Consider the following 25789-nt stretch of genomic DNA (forward strand, 5'->3'; position numbering starts at 1 on the left):
TCTATTGTCCCTTTTGTTTCCTCAATTTCGAAGTCTACTAAAATTACAAACACAAACAAACTTTACTTTTATATTATCAATTTTAAGAGGGTTTTATTAACATAAAAACAAAATATATATACAAAGCATAGTCTATAAAAAATATTCAAATATGCAAAAGCAAATCATGATTCAGTCAGCATCAGAAGTTTAGAGGGCCATTTTCTATTTTTACGGTTGAGTAGCACTATATGAAAAGGAAATTATGCGGTAAGCATTAAATCAGCAGCTCTTTGAAATTGTGCCCTTGGGATCACAATTTTGGATTTTTTTGAATAAAGAAACAATAAAAAACTATAATCTCTTCCACTTACAACAAGTTTGCTGTTGTTTTGGTATACGCTAAAAAAAAAATTGTATTAACAAGGCAGGTTAAATTTCTCTTACAGGTGAATAACAACACCTAATATGGGTACTGTCTGAGTACTGTAAAGGTCCTATAGTAATATCTAAAACTCTATTCTCATCTCATCTCCTCCAGCGCATCTTCAAGCAAGCAGGAATCAAGGTGTATGGCACTCCGCGCCCAAGAAACTACATCGCTCTCACTCTCCAATCGCACAAGGAAATCGAAACATCGAGTTGAAACCAACGGTTCTTTTCAGAACCACCCCAATTAGAGATGGTCATTACATGGTGTTACCGCAAACCTTTCCAGATAAAACTTTGTTGTTAAAATTTTCATCTTTTCTTAAGATGATTCATGATAAGTCAATAGAACAGGCCCTATATTGACCCATGACTGATGCACAGTGCACTATCATCCATCATTTTGGGAGTCAAAATGTAAACAAAGATGGAAATGTTTGATGCGTATTGTGCGGAAGTGCCTTCTGGGTCTACAAAGCTATAGACCTTATAGCAAATACTTGGCATGTGTCTTGAATGCGTGCATACTGGTCTAGCTAGAGATCAAGTTTAACCGCTACCTAGCTAGACCAGCATGCACCTCATTCAACAGTTAGCACTTGCGCAATGGGTATTTGTGAAAAGGTCTATGGGGTCACAAATATTCTTGTGGAGGTGCAATTTAGGCCTCAAACTTCACTCTTGAAGGTGCACATCAATTTCCCTCTGGTTATGGCCACTTCTATGAGGAAAATGTCAATTTGTATTGTATTGGAACTTTGCAGAGGGCACCACTGCGAAAGCAAAATGTTCACTTGGCAAAGTCCAAAGCATAATGGTGTCTGCACGGTTGTTGCACAAGGTCAACACAATTGCCCCATATTCCTGCGAATGCTTCATGGAAAGCAAATTTTCTTGCGTCACAATTGGAAAGGGAGCGCACACCGATTATAACGTCACCAAAATTTGCTTTGAATTCGCATGAAGTATGAACCGGGCTCAAGTCTGGTTACGTGGTTGTGATGGAAACTTGTGTCCAAATCGCACCCCGTCAGCAAACATCAGATTTCACCCCCTCCATTGCCAATGTACTCCTTCATAGTGGTATTTATCATTCAGATCCTGCAATAGGAGAAGACAAAACTTAAGCTGCAACTTATCAAATGGATCTTAAAGGAACACGTTGCCTTGGATCGGTCGAGTTGGTCTTTGAAAAACGTTTGTAACCGTTTTTATAAAATGCATATGAGTAGAAAGATGTTGTAAAAGTAGAATACAATGATCCACACAAACATGCCTCGAAATTGCGTGGTTTTCCTTTTACCTCGTCGACTAACACGTCGGCCATTTATGGGGGTCAAAATTTTGACTCCCATAAATGGCCGACGGTGATAGTTCGCACAGTAGAAGGAAAACCACGCAATTTCGAGGCAAACTTGTGTGGATCATTGTATGCTACTTTTAAAACTTCTTTTCAACCATATGCATTATATAAAAAACGGTTAAAAACGCTTTTGTTTTGACCAACTCGTCCGATCCAAGGCAACGTGTTCCTTTAATCATTATTACTGGATTTATATATCGCCAAATTACCAAAGGATGCAAGGTGCTTAGTAGGAGAAAAACTAAGAAAGACCAAAGTGATGGCAACAACCAGCTACAGATTTGAGGTGTGCCTTGAGACACTCTTCGAAGGACAGAACAGTCTGGGCAATTTTTTTTTTTTGGGGGGGGGGGGGGGACAGACGGGATGAGCGTTCCGTAGGTGGGAGGCAGCAGTAGTAAAAGCTTTCTCACCAGCTAGTTTGCGTAACTTCTTGACCACAATTTAAAACTCTTTGATTCTCTAAAATAATCACCATCATGTCCAGACATGAATTAGCCTTGTTATAACATACATACACACAACAGAGCATAACGAAGTGGAGCAGACACAAATTTAGTTTTGTTTTAGAAATATAGAGATTATGTCAACATGTTTACCCGCTGCTAAAATATAGGTAATATTATATTTGTAAGACACTACTCTAGAATTGCAAAGGTCATGAGTTTGAATCGCACCAGATTAACATGCCTGCTATTTTGTCCACAGAACTGGGGAAAGTACTGTGTGTACAGTACTAACACACATCGCTGAAAGCGAAAAACCAACTCTAATATCCTTACTTACCACCTATCATTGCCCTAAGATCCGCAACCAGGTCATTTCTGCCAATTTGTCTTAATCCTTTGTTCAAAACATCTACCGGCCTGTCATCGTTGTTGTCATTTCTCCATTTTATAAGCATTTGAAAAATCTGTTCAGCTACCCCATAGTAGTCTCTCTTAAGGTTTCCTACTTGCGTAGAACCAAGTCCAAGGTGGGTGGCTAGCTGCTCCCATCCACTTCCCAAACCTTCGGAAAGCTGCCGTAGTATGGCATCTGTCAGAAAATCTAAACACAACAAAAAAAGAAAAGAAAATGAACACAACGTTTAATACATTTTAAATAGAGCATTTGTGGTAAAATTAAGTTGGTATGACTATATCTGGATCTGGATAAATATTCTCAACACTCTAATTAGAGCCAACTGAAAAGAGAAGATGATGAAGAAATGTCCGTTTTAGATATGGGTGAAAAAACCCAGAGAATTGTTCCAGGGAAAACCCACGCAGTCAAGTAGGGACTAAAAACCCAATCCACATAGTGCCCCTGGTGTGATTCGAACCAGGGTCCCAGGGGTGGAAGGCGAGGCCAGACACCACTACACCTACCTGACCGCCCAAATACACCATTGAGCAATTTAATCCATTTACATTGTGCCACAAAAAGGTTGCCTTGGAGTTGGTAAAAATAATCACTCAAAAGAGATTTATCAACATGGTTGATACATCTATTCAGGCAGTTGCCTTAAGAAAACCTGCAGGGTTTAATAATAATAATACACGGTTTTTATATAGCGCTTTTTCACGGGGTGTCTCAAAGCGCTTCCGACATTATTACCCCTGGTCACTGGGCCTTAAATCATTCCTTAAACCATCTCAGCTCCCTGGGGAGTATACAGCCTGTGCGACAATTATATGCGCTACAGGGCTAAACCAATCACAAGAACCATCTCTGCCCTCACAGGTACCCATGTACCCCTGGGTGGAGAGAAGCAATTATAGTTAAGTGTCTTGCTCAGGGACATAAGTGTCACGACCTGGATTCGAACCCACACTCTGCTAAACAGAAGCATCAGAGCTTGAGTTCGGTGCTCTTATCCACTCGGCCACGACACCCCAATAGCAAGATCCGGGCTTTAATTTGTTTTAAATACTACTGAAGGATACAGGAGAATTGAAATACAAAATATGTGGGTCTCAGGAGCAACGGTTAACAATGAACCAAAGGAATTTTGCCATAGAGCAAGGGCTTTACTTACGGACATTTTCACGCGCTGCACACGGCTCTTCTTTAGACCTCAAGGTACCTACATAAGGTAAACCAAATGCAAGTTATGAGAACATTACACATAATTATGTAGATTGTAAATTTCTAAGTAGTCCACTGGGAAACCTGGAAAGTCAAGTAGCGGTTTTGATTAGGTCACAGTAGTTACTGTACACTGTAATAAAATAATGCAAGCCCAGGGGCCAATTTCATAGAGCTGCTTAAGCAAAAGACTTGCTTAAGCATGGAAATAGCTCGCTTGTTTTTACACATGTAACTGGCCAAAATCTCATGCCATATACATTGCTTGTGACTGGTATTTAGCTGTTGTTTACTTAGCATAACAGTTGAGTGGAGTCTTGGCCGGTAATCGGATTTTACTAAGCAAGGATTTTTTTGCTTATTAAAGCAAAATTTTGTGTTTAACAGAGCTCTATGAAATTGAGCCCTGGTTGTAAATTCGGCTAAAGTTTCTGTACTCTGGTCAATAGTCTAGAGGGACAAAGATCGCGGGGTGTTAAAAGTTTGCGCCCAAGGTATCCTGCCCGATTGTTAAAAATCGTGCGAGGAAACAAAGTTTTTACCGTCACAAAATGGCACACCGCATGAATTTAGAAAAAAGCACAAATTTAAAGATTGCACCCATCATGGGTACCTATGTTTTTGGTGTACAATACTTGGTTTACATTAGGCCAAATGAAAAAAAAACACATGTTTATCTTCCCTGCCCACTTCCTTTTTTTTTTCGAAAAAAAAGGATAGATTTAACTGATCTCAGCTCCCCCCCTCCCAAATTTATTTTTTGAAAAATAACCCAGCCGTTTGTCTTAAAAAAAGGCCCTCCTTTCTTTTTAAAAAGGGAGGACGTTAAACATTTTGTTGTTGGTTGGCCTCACCTTGTTTTAGTTCATTTGCTAAATCTCTCCTTCCATGTTGAATGAGAGCTTTCATCAATTCTTTTTCTATTCCATCCTCGCTCACTTCATGATCAAAGTCATTGTTCCACATCTTCAGCATTTGAAAAACCTTCTCCTCTGTCCCGTTGCCTTGGTAATCCATTTTAATATTGGAAACCCTTACTGCTGAAATGTTGAGGAAGGTTGCTAGGCTTTCCCATCCTGTACCTAGTTTCTCGGACAAGAGACGCAATGTCTTGTCATCAATGCTTGATTGAGCAGCCATTATAGTAGTCAAGGAGTCAGAGGTGGATGTCCGAATTTACAGTAATTTACCCATGCAGTAAGGATTCTTTAGAGTGCCTTCAGTTAACAATCTGCCAAGAATACATAAAACAGGAAAATGAAATAATTATCAAATATTCATAAATACCCCAGACAGTTTCTCTACTCCTATTGGTGGAGAGCGCGTCACGTGGGGGTGTTTAAACGGTTTATAATGACCAGTGTTTATAACCGGCTGGCTTCCGCGTGCCAGGCGCGCAAGATTATCATGCGGACTGCAATTCATAGCTATTAGTAACAGCGCGTAATCTACTTCTAAGCGCGCGTGCGTAATCTATTTTTAAGCGCGTGCGCACACACAACCCATGCGCAACAGACTCTACACACAGTTTTTGAAAAAAATATTTCAAACCTTGAATTTTCAACTGTCAAAGTGTCTGTAATTGTGTTTTTTTAACGTTTTTCAACAAAAGGGCATTTATGAATGGGAATAAAAGAGTAGTGACTTGTTCTTAAGCGTCCGTTTAAAACCTTGCAGGGTCGTTGCCCGTGCGCTAAATCCCTCGCCTTCGGCTCGGGCCTTTATCACACGGCAATTCGTCCCTGCCGGCTATAAACGGCCATCTAAGAACTCGTCGCTACCCTTTTATTCCCTTAATAAACCACCTTACTTAATAAATGGATTTGATGCATTGCATGGTGAGGTATCAATATATATTTGGCGACCTAGTTTTGTTGGATTTTATCAACTTCTTGTGTTTTTTGTCCCCCACTTTTTCTATTTTCTTTCTTCACTTAAACCTCACGGCTATGATACCACGCTGCACCATCCATAGCCAAATTTTGTGCAAGGACTGTCTATCTTCTGTCACAGAATACCCTTATCTCGGCCTAACACTCTCGAACGACAAGTCTTGGCAGAGAAATACACTGACAAGGTTACGATGCAAAGCCATCTAAAATAACACAGTGGCCATCGATCCTGCAGTCTACCTCACACCAACGCCTCCCAGCAGTACAAAATCATACCACCCAAACAAGTTCCAACTCATTACAAGCCGCACCCAGCTTTACAGATTCTCCTTCTTCCCCCAAACTGTCTCAATGTGGAACACCCTCCCTGCAATCACAAGGTTGTGGGTTCGAATCCCCCAGCTAACCGATGATTTCACAATGACTACAGAATAAATATTGTCCTCTAGTTACTGAATCACAATTTCTTGATTTGTGCAATTCATAGACGTTAAACCAATGTTTGTGAGAGAGATTGGCTGTTGCCAGCTTGGTGTTTATATCCCTTGGGAAGATCATTCAAACAAACAACAAACAAACAAACAAGCAGCACACTTGTAAAAGGAAGAAAAGGAAGTTAAGAATACAATTTACCAAGAACAATAGATAAGTAATAATAGTATCTAATCTAGCAATGTTTATTGTTTAATTTAAAGTAAGATAGATGCTGCAATAATGTTTTAAAAAAGGGGGAAGGTTTTAACTGGTAGCTTTCAACAATAGCCCCAAGCAAAACTGATAACTCGGATTGGATCAATTTCATGATTTGTGTGGATGGGGTTACTTTTATTCCTCCATGCTTTCAAGTAGGGCTACTAACTACTTGTGTACCCAAAACTAACTCTACCATGTCTACTCTCCGCCACCTTACCTGTCGGTCTCAGACTCAGTATGGTATGGATGTCCTGATGAGTGATATGGAGGTATACAATGAGGTGGTTTTGGTGACTGTTTTTGGAGACTGCTGTTTAAACACGCGCGCATTTCTTACCAGAGTTGATGATGGATTGTAGGATTGGTACTTCCCCCTTTTTAAATTTCACAGTGCTCTCTTTACAAAGAGCGAGGGCGCGATCGCGAGATTTTACACTTGGAGCGAAAATTTCTATATAGAATCGATGTCATTATAAACAAGCCGAGGGAGGTTACCTAGCTAGCCTTGATCAAGGCTGTGTAGACTAATAAAGCTAAAACCATAGAGCACCTCAGCCGCCCGAATATCCCCCGACTGCCTCTAAACAGAATAGCACACCGTACTCTCACACCCACACAGCGCCTGTAATATGTACATCCACGCAGCCCCACACACACTCACCGCTATTATGGGCGGCCAAAAGGGCCAAAAGCTACATAAAATAAAAACTAACTATATTTTTGCAAACTAACATAATAAACGAAAATTAAAGAACAATTACAATTAATTAAAAATAAACAATAATACCAATAATAAACAAACGAAAGTTGTGTGTAAATCGTAAATACAGAGCACCAAAAGTTTAAAATGAACAAAATAATAATAAAATAAAACAGCATATTGTTAATTTAGATTATAAAGGAGAAAGGTGAACAATTAGTCAAAACTTGAAATAATATGAAAAAATATTAATCCACTAGAAAAAAATATTACACTAAATATCAAAAAAAGGTTATAATAAAAACATGTTTGTCCCTTTAAAAATAAATACACGAAATGTTTTTAAATTAACAGGAAAAGAAAACTATCAAAAAAATAATCCATTAGAAAAAAATGACACTAAATTAAAAAAAAATCATTAATAATAAAAGAAATGTTTGTCCCTTAAAAATAATTACACGAAATGTTTTTAAATTAACAAGAAAAAAAAAACTATCCACAAAAATAATCCATAAGAAAAAACAATCACTAAATAAAAAAAAAAGTTAATTATAAAAATTGTTTGCCCTGAAAAATAATTACACGAAATGTTTTTAAATAAAAAAAAAAAAATTATCCTTAAAAAAAATTACACTTCATATATTTTTTTAATTCTTACCTAAAAACCACCAACGTAAACTAAAATTGCACAAGCTACGTTAAAAAAAACCGAAACAAACATTGAGGGCGTCAAACTAAAGATAAATTGTGTAAAGGACAAATTTTGTAAAGGACAAATTTCAGAATCAACGAACAAAAGTTTTTACGAACTGACCATAAATGAATATAGAGGGCGCGGATGATGGCGAGTCGCGAATTTTTCTCCTTTAGTGTTTTTTTTTATAGGCCAAGATTTTCCCATTGGCTGCAAAAAGCGAATTTTTCATCGTCCATCACTTCTCGCCGGGCCAGTGTTCTCCTATTATTAAAGCTATTATTTGCTCTATGGTCTCAGATGCTGGCCATGCAATTGCAAGACGACTTAAAACTAAAAAGTTAAAAACTATTGGTTTACGTGTATAAGACCAAATTGAGCATTGTATGGTGGCCCCGAAGGGACATCGCAGAACGCAAACGTGTGCGCACACGTATGCAATGTCGTGAAACAAATCGCGAATATATGCGCACACGTATGCAATCTCGTGAACCAAATCGTGAATATGTGCGCACACGTATGCAATTTCGTGAAACAATTCGCGAATAATGTGCGCACACGTATGCAATGTCGTGAAACAAATCGCGAATATGTGCGCACACGTATGCAATCTCGTGAACCAAATCGTGAATATGTGCGCACACGTATGCAATTTCGTGAACCAAATCGTGAATATGTGCGCACATGAGTGCGATTTGTTTTGCAATGTCGTGAATTTTATTGCATACCATGTTGCATACCATTAGGATGATGTCATAGTTGTGGATAATTTGTTACCGATCTAGGGAGTACTGTGGCGCTACAGCAGGCTCCCTCTGTAAAGCATGTGTATACCCAGGAACTTGGCACCTGGCCAAGGACGACCACACGCCTCGCTTGCCTCACAACAAAGACTACTGCTGCAATGACTACCGCTTATCTCACTGTTGGAAAGAAACCCCCCAGATCATTAGACATTTTATTCAAAGGTATGCAACATGGTATGCAATAAAATTCACGACATCGCAAATAATATTCGCAGACGTGTGCGCACATATTCGCGAATTGTTTCACGACATTGCATACGTGTGCGCACATATTTGCGAATTATTTCACGACATTGCATACGTGTGCGCACATATTCGCGAATTGTTTCACGCCATTGCATTCGTGTGCGCACATATTTGCGAATTGTTTCACGACATTACATACGTATGCGCACACGTTTGCAATATGCGATGTCCCTTCAGGGCCACCATAGCATTGCCATAAGCAGCTGAAAGCTAGCCTACTGCGACTGGTGGCTTACGATCAGGGATAACATGAAAATAAAATAAAGTCAGTGATACAATTTGCTCCGAAAACCAAATGAAGAGAAATTGTGGACTTATATGGCTGGTGCCCGACTAAATTTGTTGATAATGAAGAAATTTTGTAGGCAGTATTTTGCTAACAAATGAAGGTGGGCCCTGTTAGTATTCACAGTAAAATATTTTTTAATCTTGGGGGAAGGGAATCTTGAGGGATTCGAAAGTGTCCATAGACCTTTTTGAGATCGTTTTTTGAAACGTAAGTGATGCTGCAAATCTTGAAACGTGAGCCTATCGACTCGGATTGAAAGCGTACCTTTTGATATTGTAGCGTAACTTGGAACCTAAATGTGTCTTGGAATGTAAAGCGTAGCTGCGTGCTTGGAATGAACCATATCTTTTGGAACCTAAGCATATCTTGGAACGTAAGCGTAGCTGTCTTTGAAAGTAAACGTAGCTGCATATGGAACGTAAGCGTAGCTTGACTCGGGCTATGTACACCGTTTTCATATTATAGCGTAACTTGAAGGAAAGTAAGCGTATCTTGAAACCTAAGCGTATCTGAGTAGCTGCGTAGCTTGGAACAACCATTGTTATAAGGTTGGAGACTTTTTGTTAAATTGAAACACATGAGCAACTGTAGATCTGGGCCCAATTTCATGGCTCTGCTTACCGCCGAATTCTGCACTTACGATCTCGATTCCCCGCTTACTTGCAAGCTCCGAATTTCTGCGCTAGCCTTGTAGGCATAGAATGCCTAGTAACGTGGAGTACGCATGCGTAGAAGCCAAAATTCGCCGCTAACCTGTGAAATAGGCTTGCCGTAAGCACAGAATTCCCTGCTTCCGCAAGCGCCGATTCTGTGCTTACAGTAAGCAGAGCCATGAAATTGGGTCCTGGTTGTGTGACATACAATGGGCTTACTCAAGCATAATGTTAAAAGCATGAGTGCACCTTCCATAGACCCTAAATGCTTAACGTGAAGTGCACATGGGCACTAGCCTTGCTCAAGGCAGTCGCATTATTCGCTCCGAAAAGACGCAGCTGTAAACCCACCCGCCGTATACCCTGTGCATGGTGTGTGCGATCACACCGAATGACCCACCCGTATACACACTGTCACATCACACGAATACTGTTCACACAAGTCATCGCACTCGTACACCACTAACCGCATGCGGAGGCCGTAAGGCCGACAGCCTTGTCGGGTCTGTATCTTCCCGTTTTAATGTGTTGTATTGAAAAAATTCCAATAGTGGAGGAAATTGGGGGGGGGGGGGGGCTCTAGGATATGCTAGTATGCAGCTCATGAATATGTATATCGTTCGTCAGACCTATCAGACAACACAGGATGTGAGGCAAATGAATTATTCATTTTGACGTCCAATCACACACGCCTATCATGCTCGCTGAGCGTCCGTGGTGTATGATGATGTAGACATGTCTCATCTTTCACGGGCATTATGGTAATGAGCTGACCGTGGGAACTCTTCGCTTATTATAGTAATGAGGTCAGTGGCTTCAACACAGACCCTACAAGGCTGTCGGCCTTACGGCCTCCGCATGCGGATAGTGTAGGGGGGCATCGTGTCGTGCGATGTTACGCACAGTGAATACGGGTGGGTTTTACGCACAGTGAATACGGGTGGGTTTTTATACAGCGGCGGTCTTTTTTCTGAGTGAATAATTCGACTGCCTTGAGCAAGGCTACATGGGCACAAACTAAAAGCCCCGCATAACCTGTGAAAATGCTTGACAAAAGCAAATAATTTTGTATTTTCCAAAGCGTTGATTCTTTGCTTACGGTGAGCAGCTGCTAACGCGTAGAGTATGAATGCGCATGTAGTAGGGGTAGAAAATTCTTTGTGTTGTTATTCAAGTTAATTAATTCCAGGTTCTAGTTAATTGCCCTTTCCTGTTTACATTGTCCCTCAGCTGTTTTATTGCACCCCTGCACATGTAGGTTGTTATTTTTTGTTACATGTTGGTGAACAGTTACTTAATCCTTTGGTAGTGAAGTCACCCAGCCAGTGCATTGTATACATGTAATTATAATCAGATAGCAGCCTGGCAGCGCAGGGAGTACATGTGTTCTAGCTCTCTTCTTAAGTGTTGATTTTCTTCATCATGTATTTTTGCCTGTTTCAAGTGTATTTTCTGCTATTCTGGACTCGGTAAGCATATACTTTCATTTGTTATTGTATAAACATTTTGACAAATTGTAATATTCCTGTGATTCTTTGGAAGTTCATTTTCAAAAGTTATATTTGTTAAGATTCTGTCTTGGAAGTTACTTTTCTTGAACATTGGATTGCATTTTAAAAAAAAACACGTGTTTCTTCCTAAACTTGATAGAACTGTATTTTAATCAATTGTATTTCTTGTTGTTTTATTTACACAGGTTTCCTAACGCCATTTTGATTTTAATTTGTAACTTTTCTTTGGCACTTTGTTTTAGTTTTAATCTGGTTTAACTGTGTTTGAATCAATTGTATTTCTTGTTGTTTTATTTACACAGGTTTCCTAACGCCATTTTTATTTTAATTTGTAACTTTTCTTTGGCACTGTATTTTAGTTTTAATCTGGTTTAACTGTGTTTGATGGTTTAACTGTATTTGATGGTTTAACTGTGTTTGATGGTTTATCTGTGTTTGATGGTTTAACTGTGTTTGGGTTTTAGTTTTACTCTAGTTTAGTTTTGGTTTTTGAGTTTCAGTTAGATATCCTGATTTAGGTTTGACTGGTTTAATTTAAGAAGGTTTAGATCAAGAGTTTTCGGTCTAAAGGTTTTTGGTTTATAGTCAATAAAGTTATTTTGTTTTGTTTTTGTTGAGATCTACATTTTGAGTCACTGTTCTTATTTTTTGCATCTCCTCACGTCTTAGCCCTATCCGATCTTGGTTTTTCTCATTTGTTCAAGCTAGTGCCCCCATAGTTAGCATTTTTATTTAGTTTTATTCATTCTTTTTTTAAGTGTACCCTTTTTCCGGGTTACACGCACGTGCCGAAATTCCCCACTATCTTGTTATAAGCGCAGAACAGACCCTTCCCATGAAATATGTAAATTGCACGTAGCGCGTGCGCACTAACGTTTTGATTGGCAAAATGAGGGGAACATCGCGCCGTTTTGTACACGGCTAATGGGTGCGTGACGGAGACGCGATTGCGCGTCTGCTTACAGTGCACAACTCTATGGCGTTTGCCAACCAACAGGGTATGTACGCATTCGTGAATGTAATTAGCATATTTCATGGGAAGGGTCCATTCCCTGCTTCCACAAGCGTCGATACGCACAGTAAACAGAGCCATGAAATTGGGGGCTCCAGTGCAGGCTGGGCTGTGTGTACTTAAAAAAAAAAAAACATTCCTGGGGAATTCCCGAATTTACAAGAGCTTTTCTTGCTTACAGCATGGCTTACAGGTAGCACACACATGATCAGCCATGAAAGCACAGGTTTTTATCAATGATCGTACGATCTTTGGTTTTTATTGCACCACCATACATGGACTGTACATGAACATGTACATTGTACACCGACCCATGTAAAGTAAAAGTTTCTATTTTATTTTAATTATGGCTCCATGAAATCACATGTTTCAACCCATAGAGCTATTCTAATAACATGATAAAAGCTTTAATAATAGGGGAACACTGGCCCGGCGAGTACGATGAATGATGCTGTCTTGCAGCCAATGGGAAAATCTTGGACAAAGTCTTAGCCTTAAAACCATTGGGAAAAGAAATTCGCGACTTGCCATTATGTGCGCCCTCTATGTTCATTTATGGTCAGTTCGTAAAAATTTTTGTTCGTTGATTCTGAAATTTGTCCTTTACAAAATTATTTTGTCCTTTACACAATTTGTTTGTAGTTTGACGCCCTCAATGTTTGTTTCGTTTTTTTTTACGTTGGTGGTTTTTAGGTAAGAATTAAAAAAATATATAAAGTGTAATTTTTTTTAAGGATGATTTTTGTATTTTTTATTTAAAAACATTTCGTGTAATTATTTTTCAGGGCAAACAATTTTTATAATTAACTTTTTTTTTAATTTAGTGAATTTTTTTCTTATGGATTATTTTTTTTTATGTTTTTTTTTCTTGTTAATTTAAAATTATTTCGTGTTATTATTTTTAAGGGACAAACATTTTTTTATTAATGATTTTTTAATTTAGTGTCATTTTTTCTAATGGATTATTTTTTCGACAGTTTTCTTTTATTGTTAATTTAAAAACATTTCGTGTATTTATTTTTAAAGGGACAAACATGTTTTTATTATAACCTTTTTTTGATATTTAGTGTAATATTTTTTATTTTATTGTTTATCTTTAATTAATTGTAATTGTTCTTAATTTTTCGTCTTTTATGTTAGTTTTCAAAAATATAGTTATTTTTTATTTTATTTAGCTTTTGGCCCTTTTGGCCGCCCATACGCTATCGCCCACAATCCTAGCCCGTGAGCCGTAAAAAAAAAGGCCGGTTTATAGTCGGTCGCGCGATGGAAATCGTCGGACGCTGAGGATCGCTGGACGCTGGCATTTTTTGCACAGTTTATAGTCGTCACGCGATGGGATGCAGTTTGTACAGTATACACATACCCAATTAATTATGTTAAAAAGAAAACCATCTTTCTCAAATTGTTATCAGCGTTATGAACAACCAAAAACGAAGAATTTTAGTTTATTAGATATGAATTTTCCTTTAGACTGGACTCACTCGGGGATAAACAAAAACACATCATTTTCACTTTGTTTTCCATGTTTTTACATTCAACCAATTTAATAAAATAAAATAAAAACTGAAAAAACCCGTTGCAGCCACGTCCTTTAAAAAAATCATTAAGTTAAGTTTGTGAAAAAAAATCTCAATAATGTCACTTAACCAGATCAGATATCAAATTATTAAGTCTGCGAGCATACAAAGAGTTGTTTTCGAAGTTGTATCAATGAATTTTGAAATTAAGTGTTTACTTAATATTCTGGAAACAGCAAAGTATTATTTGAAAAACATGTTTGGGTTTCTTTTCTCTGAAAGGGAACATCGATGGGAAGCGTATTGTAAAGCAACAATTCCGTTAGTTAGGTTTTCTGTGTGTTCAATTGTAAATTTGGATTACATGACTGTTTCTCCTATGTTAAAAAACAAGCTACTCGTGTTTATTATCAAAAAATTTACAATTGAACACACAGACGGTCGGACGGTATTTTGAAACATTTATATATATATATGTCACCGGTATGAATAATACCCCCCTCTAAATATATATTGTAGACTTACGTCATTGGTTAAAAATATTCATATATGCAAATCACCCCCAAATCAAATCAGCTTTCACACCGTTGGCGGCGCACTATACTTCGCCGTCATTCATATTCTTGTAGAAGACGCGTAAACAGCTTTCTTTTCCTTCGTCTTCTACTTTACAGGTAAAGATTTTCTATTTTCATATATTATGCTTATAACTTTATTTTCATTTATTTATACAACATGTGACTAGAGTAAATGTATAATAGAGTTACCTTGTACATATTACTGTGATTTATCGTTAGTTTGTAGATAATTATTGTTTGCGAGATGTTTTCCTGTATATTGAGATATGCAGGAAAAGCAACCAAATTCAGTTTAATCTCGTACTCTCGTTGTAAATAATGTTTAAGTAAATATACAACACAGGCGTGATTACTTTAACGTCTGTCCATTTTGTTTATTCGGACTTACGATGTCTCTATCGTCGACTGAGTCACATAATTCAAGATGGCGGCCGCCAGCAAGCTTTTGGCGGGAACCGTGCGCCATCTTGTTTTATTTGTTTTCTGCCTTAAGCAATACCTTTACCTTTTAATTTAATTGATTTGTTTATTCAATCTAAATATATCCTAAATATGCATTAGCCTTTATTAATTAAAAAGTCATTCATATTCTTGTAGAAGACGCGTAAACAGCTTTCTTTTCCTTCGTCTTCTACTTTACAGAATAAACATCGTGATAATAAGAACATGAACACAGCCGTGTCCTCTATCCTTTATTTGGCCTGTTAAATACCGTGGGCCACAAATGGTGGAGAATCCGGGTAGAGGACCATCATCGGCTTGTTCCGTTTTTGGCAAACCATCATAGATCTACAGTATTCCAGCCTAACGGCCACTTCTTTACCTACTGGCATTCAACCAAAGGAACTACCCTGAGGGCCACGATCTGATCCGGTATCCTGAGGCCGCTGCAGAGGCATCCGGAGACCGGGAACGGACCGTCTTACAGACCCCTCCACGGACCCGTCTTGGAACACACCACGGACCCCGTCTTGGAGCCCTTCACAGACCCGTCTTACAGAGCCCGACCCATTCGCCAAATCCAAGCTACATTGAGAAGTGACCGCGGAACAACAAGAACACTCGTAAAGATCCACAACCATTCGGTATAATGTGTTGTCATCTGCTGATTTTGTGAACATTGACAATTTTGCAGATTTTTTTTTTTGTGTTAACCTAACTCTTGCGAGAAAAGTTTGGACTCTTAGTCATCAAATCGACGTAGACATCAAAAAAAAAAAACATTTCGATCGTTGTCGGTTGTTGACACATTTTTTTTAGCAGTCAGCCATATTTTTTTGCCAAGTTGCAGCAATAGACATTTGTAAACAGTAAGCTAAATGCATCAGTGACTTTCGTCTCGGAATTTGCGACATTCCAGAACTTACTAACTGCTTCTGTCCAGCCAGGAGTTCCCCTATTGATCCTAATTGAACTATTGTATTTGAGAAGTCAAATTGAGTGTTGTACTATTGTTCAGTTTTAACACCGTTTGAGTTACGCCGTTTATCTGCTACTGTGTATTGTGATTGACAACAATGACCGATTTGGTAGCACAGGTTTGCTACTGTGCATTGTAAATTGGCATTGTTCGTCCGCTACTGGTTCTACTACTGTGTATTGTGATTGACAACAATGACCGACTTGGTAGCTCAGGTTTGCTACTGTTGATAAAGTTGGCGTTGATTGTTTGTGCTTTCACATCACATTTCACCCGAGAGTTACTATTTTTATTTACTCTTGAGCTTTTTTGTTCCCATAGCAAGTGGATTTTATTTTTGTTGTTTAATATTTGACTGAAGGTGACTTGCACTTATAGATGCCATGTTGAAGTCAGTATGAAGCTAAGCATGACGTCGCATGACGTTACTTTTATGCTTTTCTCTCACTGAAAGTGTTGGTAGTTTTTTTTTGATGCGCCAAAAGAACTGATAACATTGCTCTTTCGGGACACTCTCTTCACAATTGAGTTTGTATCAAACGTCCTGGTTGGTATTTGCCATTTTGTTTGTTTGCTAATTGATCACACTGATTAGCCTGCTGATAGTCTTAGCCTGAAACATATATGTATTATCACTTGTTACTGCATTGCTGCTTGTTTCTTTTGTTTCGATTGTCAACTTGTATGTTTTAGCTTATCCATCTCATCCACAACCACCACCAGCTTACCTTCTACTATCTCCTTCAATACGCGGTTGCTGTCACTTTGCCATCAACTTCCATCTAGCTGATATCATGGCAACCTCCAAAAAACGATCACGTTTTGACGACGATCTACTCTCGCCTCCTGACACCAAACAAACTACCAATCCGCTCTCCTTCAGACCACAACACGTAAATCCTGCGATGGTAACTCCTCCACGACAGAGTGGATATAGAAGGAAGTCAGTTATTCAGTCTCCTCCTCCAACATCCGAAGAGCTACGAAATTTTCGAACACTACCGGAGCAGTTCCTATCAGAGTTGAAAGATCTCGAGAATAGACTTTCCCAACCACGACACATGCACTCTACAAACCAGAAGCACGGTTCTTCTTCACTACCACGACACCCGATCGGTTCACCTTCACCACCGATTCTTACTCCAAACACACCGGTACTGACACATAGCCAGCCCACCATGAATCCTCAGAGTTTGCAGCCTACCAATGGTCCTTCTCCACCACCGCAATACCACCAAGTGAAAACTCTTCCTATGTTCACAGGCCGTGAAGGTTCGGCAGTCTGCATCGATGATTGGATAAGAGACACAAAGTACCTCATCAGTTCTACATCAATGCCTGCCTACATGCAGTTCCCAACAATCGTGAGATACTTAGGCGGTGCTGCAAGAAAACTCGTGCTAAATCTCCCTCCAGAACAGCAGACCCCAAGTGACGCATTTTCAGAGCTGCATGCACAGTATGGAGAAATCTCTCTATTCGGTGATCCTTTGGCAGATTTCTATGAACGTGTCAGACAAGCTAACGAGTCTCCAACGATCTACGCTGTCGAGTTAGAGGCTACTTTAAGAACTGTAGAGGAAAGAATGAACAGGGGACGGCCTCTACCTACACGAAACCGAATGTTGACACAACAGTTCATGAGAGGAGTCCGAGATGACAGAGTAACCCAACGTCTTGCTCCCATGAGACCCAGAGAGATGACATACAGAGAACTTCAACAGGAGATAAGACAATTCGAACGAGAAACGAAGACGGCATCACTCTCCAAATCGGAACAAGCACAATCTCAATTTGTCCGGTCCAAACCACAAACACAGCCGACACAGCAAAAGAGCTTTGGTCCGACTCCAACCGAGGCCCCACCATCAACTCTTACTTCTCAACAAGTAAAAACCAACACTGACGTCCTCCAAGACCTGGTACTGACTGTCAGGCAACTTGCAGAGAAAGTTGAAAAGATGACGACGAAACCATCACAACCTCTTCGTCAAAGAACAACCTACCCGACTGATGGAGTGTTTACCTGTCATCGCTGTGGGCAAAAGGGACACATTGCAAGAGGATGCCGCAACGTGCCGTCAAACCAGCAGGGCCCACGGCCACAGGGCATGCCGTTGGAGCCCGACAACAAGAAGGCCCTCTAGTATCTTCTTCAAACACTGATTCAGAGAGAGAGCACCAGAAACTCATCGGCCCTAACAACGAGACAGTGGTAGAAGTCAACGGAGAAGGTTTTACTGCTTTGATTGATTCAGGCTCTCAGATAACTGCAATCTCAGAAAGTTTGTGGAAAGAGCATCCCCAGCTACAGTGCAAACAACTGACTCCAGTTTCTGTCATCATTCAAGGCGCCAGCGGACAGACTTTACCCTACCTAGGTGTCATTCCAATTTCACTGACGATTCTGGGTGTTGTTTACGAAGAGGTTCCGGCCTTTGTGGTCCCATCTGACCCTTACAAGAGACGTGTTCCTGTGCTTGTTGGTACCAACGTCATTCGAGCAGCTAGAAGAGACCAGAACTTATCCAGAGGGAACTCGTTCATGGAATCCGTCAAGAAGGAAGACACGGCCTGGCATACTGCTTTCATCAAAACCACAGTTTCAGAACCAGGTGATCATCAAGGTAGCATTGGCTACGCCAAGTATATTGGTCGTTCTCCAATTGTTGTACCACCAGGGACAGAAGTAGATGTCATTTGTCAAGCACCCGATGGTCCAGATAACTACACTGCCGTTGTTGAAGGTTTTCTTCAGAGTAAGTCCTCTCTTGAAGTCGGAAGTCTCGTTGCTGACGTTGATTCGAACCGCCAAGTGCCAGTTCGACTCTGTAATATTTCTGCAAGGCCGATTACCATCACCAGAAACTCACGACTTGCCAAACTCTCTTCAGTACTCAGAATTGATGAGCCCTCGAACACGCAATTGATGTCCGACAAAGATATAGGCGTAGCGGCACAGCTACAAAAGGTAACAGTAGAGGTTGCCAACAGTTCTCCGTCCATAGATTTGTCTGAAGCAGCCATTGATGACGACCTTCAGAGAAAACAGCTCGATGGTCTTCTTCAGGAGTACTCTGATGTTTTCTCAACGTCGTCACTCGACTTCGGCCGAACCTCTACTATCAAGCACACCATCCCACTAGTTGATAACCAGCCTTTCCGTCTTCCTTATAGACGAATACCACCATCCCAGTATCAGGCGGTCCGAGAACACATACAAGCGATGGAGGAAACAAGAGCAATTCGGCGCAGTTCTAGCCCCTACGCATCTCCAATGGTCATCGTACACAAGAAAGATGGTTCACTTAGGATATGTATGGACTACAGGCAACTCAACGCTAAGACGATCCGTGACGCATTCCCTCTCCCTCGAATTGAAGAAGCATTAGATGCTCTCGGGAATGCGACTCTCTTCTCTACACTTGATCTCACTTCAGGTTACTGGCAAGTGGAGGTAGATGAAGACGACAAACACAAAACTGCTTTCACCACTCCCATGGGTCTCTTTGAATGTAACAGAATGCCTTTCGGACTGCAGAATGCTCCAGCCACATTTCAACGCCTAATGCAGACATGTTTGGGAGACCAGAATTATTCAACTGTCTTATTGTATCTGGATGATATAATTGTTTTCTCCTCTACATTCGATGAGCACATACGACGACTTGGCAAGGTATTTGAATGTCTCCGTCAGCATGGTCTTAAACTCAAGCCATCCAAATGCTTTCTCCTTCAAAGAGAGGTCAAATACCTTGGCCATGTAGTCTCATCACAGGGAATCTCCACCGACCCAGACAAAATTTCACAAGTGAACTACTGGCCTACTCCGACAGATCGAAAACAGCTGATGAGGTTCCTTGGCTTCACGGGTTACTACAGAAGATATGTAAAGAACTACTCAAAGATTGCCGCTCCCCTCTACAAACTAATATCAGGAGACACCAAACTCAGAAAGAAAGGCAAAAAGAGACAAGCCCCACCACGAATTCCGTTCATCTGGAATGATGAGTGTCAAATTGCAGTGGACTCGTTAAAACAACTCTTAACATCACCGCCAGTTCTTGCGTACGCAGACTACACTATTCCCTTCATCCTTCAAACAGACGCGTCTGGTGTCGGACTTGGTGCAGTCCTAAGTCAAATGCAGGATGGCAAAGAACGAGTCATTTCCTTCGCCAGTCGAGGACTCAAACCAGCAGAATCGCGTTATCCTGCCCATAAGCTGGAGTTTTTAGCTCTAAAGTGGGCAGCGACAGAGAAATTCCGTGAGTATTTACTTGGAAACAAATTCTCCGTCTTGACTGACAACAATCCTCTGGTCTACGTGACAACAACGGCAAAGTTGGATGCAACTGGCCAGAGATGGATTGCTGCTCTTTCGCAATTTGACTTCACGGTCAAATATCGACCCGGAAAGGATAACACTGCTGCTGATGCCCTTTCAAGGAAATCACATCCAGAAGAGTCCACAGCAATATTAGACTTCCAGAAAGAGGCAGTGACACTCTCAGAAGATGTTGTTAAAGCGGTATGTTCCAGTCACTCTGTTACAATCCAATCCTTCTTGAAACCAGTAGCTCAGTGCCAAAGGGTAACAACCAACACAGCATCATCGCACACTGCTGAAAGACAACCATCAGAACTGCCAAATCTCTCTTCAGAAGAAGTTGCTGCCTCCCAAAGAGACGATCCTGCCATTGCAAGAGTAATTTTGTTCTTGGAACAGAATAAGAAACCATCCAACCTTGACAGGACGTTTGAGTCAACTGACTTTCTCTTGTATCTCCGTCAATGGAATAAGCTAAATCTCAGGGATGATGTTCTCTTTCGGTCCAGAAATACCGAGTCTGGTGATATCTCATACCAACTAGTGTTACCGAAACAGCACAGAGGAACCGCTCTGACTTGCCTCCATGATGACTTGGGACACCTGGGGTACGATCGAACAGTTGAGATGGTGCGACGACGCTTCTTTTGGCCAAAGATGGCAGACGACGTCAAACATTGGTGTGAACGATGTAAAAGGTGCTGTCTTCGGAAAACACCCCAAACTAAAACCAGAGTGCCACTAGTCAACATTTCATCAAGTGAACCCCTTGAACTAGTTGGTATCGACTTTCTCAAACTCGAGCGATCGAAAGGTGGAATAGAAAACATCTTGGTGGTGACCGATCATTTCACGAAGTACTCCCAAGCATATCCTACCCGAGATCAGAAAGCAACCACAGTCGCGAAAGTTCTCTTCAACAACTTCATCACCCACTATGGTTTCCCGGTCAGGATTCACTCTGACCAAGGTCGGAACTTCGAGGGACAAATCATAAGAGAGCTGTGCAAGTTATGTGGCATAAAGAAATCAAGGACAACCCCCTACCACCCCCAAGGAAACGGATTGACGGAACGGTTCAACCACACGCTTTTAAACATGTTAGGAACTCTTGAAGACAGTCACAAAGAAGATTGGAAACAGTACGTATCAGCGTTGACACATGCATACAACTGTACTCGTCATGATTCAACCGGCCACGCCCCATTTTATCTCATGTTTGGCAGACAGCCTAACTTGCCAGTAGATATCATGTTTGGGCTTAACCAAGACAAAGACAGTGAAGCTGCATCATACGACGAGTTTGTAGAAAAACTCAGAAACAACCTGCAGTCCTCATACAGACTAGCAACCGACCTAGCACTGAAGTCTAAAGCAAAACAGAAACGTCTGTATGACAGAGGCACAAGAGATGCACCTCTTCGTCTGGGAGACCGTGTGCTGGTCCAACATAAACATATCACTGGGATGCAGAAGTTGGCAGACAGATGGGAAACTCACCCATACGTTGTAGTCTCCAAACACCCAGACGTCCCAGTGTATGTTGTGTGCAATCAGGACACCGGTAAAGAACGCACTCTTCATCGAAACTTGCTTACACCGTGCATGTTCCTCCCATTAGATGACAGCATCTCTGATCCAAATTCTCCTTCAACTTCAAAGGCTAACCCTCCTTCACAAATCGTGTCCGAAGTAGAACCTACCATTAAGTCTCCAAAGACGACTGATGACGAGTCTCCTTCAAACAATTCTCCCGACCGGCTACCAATAAGACCGCAAAGAGTGCGTAAACCACCAGACAGGTTAACATATGAGTGCGTTGGACAAACCAAACAACATAGAGCTTCAGAGAAATCACTGGAAGAGCTCTATGAGTCCAAGCTCAAAATTGGTAAAAGGTTGTGGACGAGGTGGAAAAGCCCTGAGATGGCTGAAGTGAGAATGAAAGTCGGTAGAAGATTTCTCCTCTCACAAATCATGAGTAATTAATTGCATAATGTTGCTGTTTTATTTCTAATGTGTAAAATAAACTGTGTTTAATTTTGTTTACATTGTGTAAGGCTTTCCCAAAAGCACAAGCCAAGTTAATCCCAATGTGTAATTTTTTTTCCACATGTGTCAAAAAAAAAAAAAGACACCACAGTTGAGGTCAGCTTTCAAGCTGTGTTATATAAAGAATGACAGCTAGAAATTAAAGCTAAAGTCATTAACTAGTTCACAAAGATCTTAAGGTTGCAGAGTGAATTTAGAACGATTTATCTCTGTATGTGTATGTATTTGTTTTCGTAGTTAAAGAATAATATGTTTTTTATTGAAATCTAAATTCGGCTTTGATAAATCAGTAAAATGTCGAGGCCGCCATTTTGTTTTCAACAGAGGGGAGAATGTCACCGGTATGAATAATACCCCCCTCTAAATATATATTGTAGACTTACGTCATTGGTTAAAAATATTCATATATGCAAATCACCCCCAAATCAAATCAGCTTTCACACCGTTGGCGGCGCACTATACTTCGCCGTCATTCATATTCTTGTAGAAGACGCGTAAACAGCTTTCTTTTCCTTCGTCTTCTACTTTACAGGTAAAGATTTTCTATTTTCATATATTATGCTTATAACTTTATTTTCATTTATTTATACAACATGTGACTAGAGTAAATGTATAATAGAGTTACCTTGTACATATTACTGTGATTTATCGTTAGTTTGTAGATAATTATTGTTTGCGAGATGTTTTCCTGTATATTGAGATATGCAGGAAAAGCAACCAAATTCAGTTTAATCTCGTACTCTCGTTGTAAATAATGTTTAAGTAAATATACAACACAGGCGTGATTACTTTAACGTCTGTCCATTTTGTTTATTCGGACTTACGATGTCTCTATCGTCGACTGAGTCACATAATTCAAGATGGCGGCCGCCAGCAAGCTTTTGGCGGGAACCGTGCGCCATCTTGTTTTATTTGTTTTCTGCCTTAAGCAATACCTTTACCTTTTAATTTAATTGATTTGTTTATTCAATCTAAATATATCCTAAATATGCATTAGCCTTTATTAATTAAAAAGTCATTCATATTCTTGTAGAAGACGCGTAAACAGCTTTCTTTTCCTTCGTCTTCTACTTTACAGAATAAACATCGTGATAATAAGAACATGAACACAGCCGTGTCCTCTATCCTTTATTTGGCCTGTTAAATACCGTGGGCCACATATATAAAAAAAAATATGTGACCCTCTCAAATACTAAGAGTCGTAAAGGATAGAGAGGCTAACGGCAAGTTGTTATCTTTACAATCGGTGCACCATTTTATTTCCTGTAGAAGTGTAAGCAGACGAAGACAAATACATATGCTGCAAAATGTTATGTTACATAAACAAAAATTGTTCCGTTCCAACCCAAGTCAAAACAACTCTTGGTACTTTACTGCTTAGTAGTAGTATTTTGGTAAACAGGTAAATATTTATTAAAAATGCTACATACATTTGATATACTGATTTTTTGGTCCATTGGTCTACTTAGGGTAGTACCCAGTTTGATTGTATGAAGTAATTTTACTAATTTAATTCCTGAGTGCAACTCCCCCGCATAACTTTCGTCTGACTCTTGAACTGTTTTCTTCTTGTTGCCCATACCAAGACTAGAGCCCTTTTTGGAGTGAAATTGCACGTTATTATTATTTTTGTTTTCTCAGTTTAGTGAGGAACAACTAGTGTTTTTAAAAAGTCAAAAGGTCCCCAACAGTGGAACAAAAAACAGTGGGCTGTTTTTATAAATTTTATACTGAATATGACTTGGATCTCATGTTTACCGATTCTAGTTCGTTTGCAGATTGTTAGGTATTATGGATACTTGTATTTTTCAAATTAATATAAAGCTTAATTTTACAATTGTTAACTTTTGTATTTTGAACAGCATAAAGTGGCAAATGCTATGGGAGATTGATGTACACATCCCTTTGTGAAAAGGAGCAGGCCATCAGAGGTTCAGGGAAAACCAACAAGTATTGAGTTGCCAACTGATCAGCATCATATAGAAACAGGTATGATGGTTACATCCAGGGACAATGGCATTGCTTGATGTATTCTTGACACACAGTTAGTAGAATATGCATAAAACAATTCCAAATCATACAATAATTGATTGTGTCGGTTTTCAGGGCTCGAAATCAACACTGGACCACAGGCCAAGTCCAGTGGTTATAGCGTTGGGCCAGTAAACTTACGACCGTACAAGTCCAGTGGTATTGTGTTTTTTAATTTGAATAGTAACACCTCATTGCATTTTAGTACACATATCTATTGAATGCCAATATATCTTCTTTTAGTGCTTGTTCCAACAGCAGTTTCAATGTAGTGTGTAGAAAGTGTTCTCCTCATATCGATCCCAGTCTTGTCAAATTCTCTGGTCCAGTAAAAGTCTTGTGATTTTTCCCCCCAAATCGAGCCCTGGTTGTATTAACCATGTAAACAAACTGTTGGAAAACTCTTCATGAAGATAGGGCTATGTAACATAATGAATTTGTTTTTTTTTCAAGTTTGCAGGTGAAGTTTGTATTTTGTTAAAGTCCCAATCTTAGGTCAAATTGAAAAAGAGTATTATGTTAACAACAATGTTTTTGTTTGTTTTTTTGTCTCCCTGTATTAGAACAGTGGGCATACTTTCTACACAAAACAAAACCTCCAGTTTGCCAGCCACACTTGCAGCATCTGTGATAAAAACAAATGGACACAAGAAGGACATCCTTTGACACAGACATCTGATACATCAATGATAATAATGTTGAAGAAAAGCTGCGATGAAATCCTTAACTTTAAAACTTTACTTTAACAATGATAGCCCATCAATTTAAATTTCCTTTGCATTGTATTTACTACAAACATTCTACAGCTACTCAAGTCATTCCTGATGATTTATGCACTTGCTTTTCTAAAAAAAAAAACATTATTTAAAATATAATCGGTAAAAATTTATAAATTTGCCGCTGCATTAATTATGCAAAATTATAGCTTAATGTACGTTGTCCTCTTCTGTACATACTGATCACTCTCTTGCTCGCTATGTTTAATAAGTAAATTGTACATTTAATTTCATTATAAGTTGATTTGAAATAACTAAATGAACAAGTCAAAAAACAGTAGTCTGTTTCTTTTCTCTTGTTGAGTTCACAAAGTTAAAACTAGTTAAATTCTGGAGACTGTATTGATTTGTGTGGCTTGTATCTTTTTTATACCAATATTGACACAAAGTGATTCGGAAGCAGTGGTATGGCTATGACTTTTCATGGGGAGGGCTAGGGGTTAGTAGTTTTAACATGTAGGCAGGGTTGCTTTGTTAGTCGGGAAGGAGTATGCTGTGCGGAGGGGGTGCTTATGGCATTTTGTGGCTGCGTGTCCATTTTCCCCTTTTTTCAGAGGAGGGGGGTATTTTATTTGGGGGGGGGGGCTGTGTGGGGGGGGGGGCTGTGTGGGGGGGGCTGTGTGGGGGGGGGGGGCTGTGTGGGGGGGGGCTGTGTGGGGGGGGGGGCTGTGTGGGGGGGGGGGGCTGCGTGGATGTACATTACAGGCGCTGTGTGGGTGTGAGAGTACGGTGTGCTATTCTGTTT

At 39.9% G+C, this 25789-nt stretch overlaps 1 protein-coding gene and 1 long non-coding RNA gene across 4 annotated transcripts; one reads left to right on the forward strand and one right to left on the reverse strand.

Annotated features, from left to right (window-relative positions):
• Window positions 1-70: 70 nt before the first annotated feature.
• LOC139939065 (uncharacterized) lies at window positions 71-7041 on the reverse strand. 3 transcript variants are annotated; one of them, XM_071934782.1, is made up of 6 exons: window positions 6922-6995; window positions 6644-6677; window positions 4696-5072; window positions 3792-3839; window positions 2558-2821; window positions 71-1509 (listed from the first exon to the last, which is right to left on the reverse strand). In XM_071934782.1, exons 3-6 carry the CDS (start codon window positions 4979-4981, stop codon window positions 1499-1501), a joined length of 609 nt encoding a protein of 202 aa, XP_071790883.1. In that variant the 5' UTR covers window positions 4982-5072; window positions 6644-6677; window positions 6922-6995; the 3' UTR covers window positions 71-1498. The 3 variants fall into 3 exon arrangements, with proteins under 3 accessions (XP_071790883.1, XP_071790884.1, XP_071790882.1); XM_071934783.1 differs by lacking the exon at window positions 6644-6677 and having other exon boundaries at window positions 6922-7041; XM_071934781.1 differs by lacking the exon at window positions 6922-6995 and having other exon boundaries at window positions 6644-6890.
• Window positions 7042-12304: 5263 nt separating this feature from the next.
• On the forward strand, window positions 12305-25293 carry LOC139938180 (uncharacterized). The gene is made up of 3 exons (XR_011786117.1): window positions 12305-12323; window positions 24100-24226; window positions 24832-25293. It is a non-coding gene; the product is annotated as an uncharacterized lncRNA (long non-coding RNA).
• Window positions 25294-25789: the final 496 nt, after the last annotated feature.

The sequence above is a fragment of the Asterias amurensis genome, chromosome 6 (genome assembly GCF_032118995.1).
Source record: "Asterias amurensis chromosome 6, ASM3211899v1".
Taxonomy (NCBI): domain Eukaryota; kingdom Metazoa; phylum Echinodermata; class Asteroidea; order Forcipulatida; family Asteriidae; genus Asterias; species Asterias amurensis.